The sequence below is a fragment of the Zingiber officinale genome, chromosome 2A (genome assembly GCF_018446385.1).
Source record: "Zingiber officinale cultivar Zhangliang chromosome 2A, Zo_v1.1, whole genome shotgun sequence".
NCBI classification, from domain to species: domain Eukaryota; kingdom Viridiplantae; phylum Streptophyta; class Magnoliopsida; order Zingiberales; family Zingiberaceae; genus Zingiber; species Zingiber officinale.
Genome location: NC_055988.1, coordinates 145799351 through 145803230, shown reverse-complemented (window position 1 = coordinate 145803230; position 3880 = coordinate 145799351). Strand labels below are relative to the sequence as shown.

At 37.2% G+C, this 3880-nt stretch overlaps 1 protein-coding gene across 1 annotated transcript; it reads left to right on the top strand.

Moving 5' to 3' along the window:
• The first annotated feature begins 586 nt into the window (after positions 1 to 586).
• LOC122042542 (COMPASS-like H3K4 histone methylase component WDR5B) lies at positions 587 to 3656 on the top strand. The gene is made up of 2 exons (XM_042602709.1): positions 587 to 1317; positions 3133 to 3656. Exons 1-2 carry the CDS (start codon positions 640 to 642, stop codon positions 3415 to 3417), a joined length of 963 nt encoding a protein of 320 aa, XP_042458643.1. The 5' UTR covers positions 587 to 639; the 3' UTR covers positions 3418 to 3656.
• The last annotated feature ends 224 nt before the right edge of the window (positions 3657 to 3880 follow it).

Below are 3880 nucleotides of genomic sequence, written 5' to 3'. Positions count from 1 at the left end.
ATTCAAATGGGGTACACATTAAAAGATGTTAAGCTCCTGAGCTGCCCGCTGCAAGCGCTTCTCGATTTATCCTGGTGGCTGATGAAAACTTCCATGGGATTGAATCGATCATCCCAGATTCGACGTTACCTAGTAAGATTAATATTTTTTTTTGATATTATTATATTCTGTTATACATATTAAATCTTGAACCGGTCTCATAACGTATATATTTTTGAATAAGATAAGTTATATTATAACTCTTATAAAATCATAATTGTTATGGTATGAATACTGTTAAAGAAGACACATCTATATTATAATAAGTTAATAACTATAAAATCTTAACTACTAAAACAGTAGTTACGTGTTTTAATTAATATTATAGTAGATACGGTTTTTACCATACGAATTTTTTTAATAGTTAAATTTGCTGAATGATTTATAATTTAGTATATGTGACAAATAATACGGTATTATTAATATTTTATATTTTTAAAGAAAGAAAGTATTTTAGGAAATAAATAATTAAAAATACAGTTCGTTATGGCAAATCGAGATAATCCCCACTATAAATTCTAAAATCGAATGGTGAAAAGCCGACATTAATCGCTCGGTCTCCAGAAGTACGAAATTTGACTAGGGCATCGAAAGGGCTACATGTCCGCCCCCGTCCCTGGTGGTGCCTCCTCCACCACGGCGGAGCCGCCTCCCTATCGGCCTTACACTCTCGCGCACGTTCTCACCGGCCATTCGCGCGCCGTCTCATGCGTGAAGTTCTCCAACGATGGCCTCTTGCTGGCTTCTGCCTCTCTCGACAAGACCGTCATCATCTGGTCCGCCAAAACCTTCGCCGCTGTCTCTACCTTGATCGGCCATGCTGAAGGCGTATCTGACGTCGCCTGGTCCTCTGACTCCCACTACATCTGCTCTGCCTCCGACGATCGCACGCTCCGCGTCTGGGACGTTCGGCCCCCAACCGACTGCGTCAGGATCCTCCGCGGCCACCTCTCCTTGGTTTTCTGCGTCGACTTCAACCCCCCTTCCGATCGCATCGCCTCCGGCTCGTTCGACCAGACTGTGCGGGTCTGGGATGTCAAGAGTGGCAAATGCGTCAAGACAATTGAGGCGCACGACGAACCAGTAACCTCTGTCCATTTTATTCGGGATGGATCGATCATCGTCTCAGGTAGCCGTGACGGGTCGTGTAAGATCTGGGACGCGGTGTCAGGGGCGTGCCTCAAGGTGCTTATCGACGACAAGACACCTGCTGTGTCCTTCGCCAAGTTCGCCCCCAATGGAAAGTTTATTCTTATTGCTACCCTCGATGACACCCTGGTAAGATCAAGTTTCTTCTTGCATTCATTTATTTGGGATTGGTTTTGCTTATCATCGATTTTACTGAATTAGACATTAACCATGTTATTTAATTGAGATAGGGCTAAGGTTGAGGGTTTCATCTTCAATTTGTTTTTTTTATAAGATAGAGATAGGGCTCTGTCTGGATATAATTGAAGAAGCCCATATTTTTTTATCAGGCTCATCACAATGCGTATCCATTTGGAGAACAGATGATCAGTCTTTTGGTGACATATATGCTTATAGTAGTTTTGGAGGAACATAATAGTGAGGAGGATAACGATGTTAAATCACGGGCAAATATTGAGGATGAACATGACATAGTTCTTTATTTCTATATAGCGAACACTTCAATGGCGTTATAGGTCTGGCTGTTGAAGGTGAACATATTGAAGTAAAGTATGTTGCATATCACACTTGCCCACACATAAAGATTCATGCTAAAGTTTTTTTGGACAACCATAACTACTTATCCAATATCTGAACTCTATTCACTCACTTGGATATGTGTGAAGCAATCATACTTAAACACTTTATGTTAATGGCTCTTGCAAACTAACTTGACCAAGAGGGAAATTCTTTTGGGTGACAATGCCATTGGATTTTTTGAGTGTAGAGCGAGAGGAAGGGAAGCAAACATTAGATGGGTATAGAATTAGTATGTGTCCTTCACGTATTCCCTTTGACTGGGATGGTTGTTGCTTACTTGGCAGTTGGTTCAATTAAGTATCACCATCTCAACTCATCTAAGTATAAAGAATGGGTACTCCATCACCTATATCTTGAAGAGCTCCATCTCGATTCACATCAAGACACATCTTGTAGATATTATTATTTTTCTTCTTTTTACTTCATGTGAAGCATTGTTGTTTGACATTGCTTAGTCCACTAGTCCTATCAGTCACTGAGGCTTTAATATTAAATATGCACAAGCAATCATTATGTTGTAGAGTCTTCGCAACAATGTATAAATTTGCACATATGCAATTCACATTAAGTAGTATTTTGCCAATTATATTCCTAACAATGCATCACGATATATTGTCTATACAAAAGGAAAAAAAATACATATTTTCCATATATCACATTCATTAACCTAAGAAATCCTTATGGAAAGTTCTGTTTGTCACTTAGCATGTCAAATTAATGAAATCCATAAATCGATGTAAGAATTTTGCATATGAATTTAAGCAACTCATATAACATAGAATACATAAATATAATAATAAATGTTAATTAGCCTAAGTAATTCTTGATTTCAATCCATGTCATCCATTTATATTTGTTTGTTTATTAGATTGAAATTAGTTTAACAAATTAACCCATCAGTTAGACTTGGCATGGACCATCACACCTGATGCACCGTCTAATTTGTGCATTAGGGCATTATAGTAATTGTCATCCACATCAAAATAATGTTGACATCCATCATAAAACAATAACAATAACTGTGTCGTATTTCACTGGGTAGAGTTGGCTATATAGATCCTTCTACATCATTGCACTTTATCCTCTAGTATATCATCATTTATATTTAAATAAATATAGACATCCAACATAAAGGAAGTTAGTCTTAAATATAGACAGCTATATTTAATTTTGTGATTTCTTTACATATGTTTGGTAAGATGAATAATGCTAGTCTTTATTCCCAAGTACAAAGTCGTCAAATTTAACATAACTCAACATTATAGCACTATGTTAGTCTGAAATCTGAAATTGATTTTTTTTAGATCGTCTCCTATTTTTACCTTGTTTCAACCGTTGATTCTCTTTCCAACATTATGCATGCAGAAGTTATGCAATTATGCATTGGGGAAGTTCTTAAAGGTTTATACAGGCCATGTCAACCGACAATACTGCATCACTTCTACCTTTTCTGTCACAAATGGTAAATATATAGTCAGCGGCTCAGAAGATAACTGCGTCTATATATGGGACCTTCAAAGTAAACAGATAATTCAAAAACTGGAAGGCCACACCGACACAGTCATCTCAGTTACTTGTCATCCCATGGAAAACAAAATTGCTTCTGCTGGCCTTCATAATGATAGAACAGTCAGGATTTGGGTTCAATAGTCTGTTTGAAGGCAGTCAGGATTTGGGTTCAATAGTCTGTTTGAGGGTAACAATAGCTACACCGATCAGATACCAGTGTATCTGTTGCTCTGTGGGTCACTTGCTTGTTTAAAGGTAACAATAATTGTATCATTTATCTATCAATGTCTCTGTTGCTCTGTGAGGAATGTGCTGGTTGGACAGTTCTGCGAAGTCTATGTAAATGTTGAGTTAATGAGGAATTATTTTACGTTTGCTAATGGAATGCAATGGCGATGAGAATAGAAAAAGAGAGTTGAAATGATATTTTTTTTCAGCAATTGACTAAAGGACAATTGCGGAATTTCTTAAAGGCGCACGTATTTATTTCTCATTTACTTTTCTTATCAATCATTTTGGTGTTGTATTGTATTTTCATGCTGTAGCAATTACGAATCAGCTTCTTTGGAGGTAAGGGAATTAAGAATAGAAATAATAATTAAAA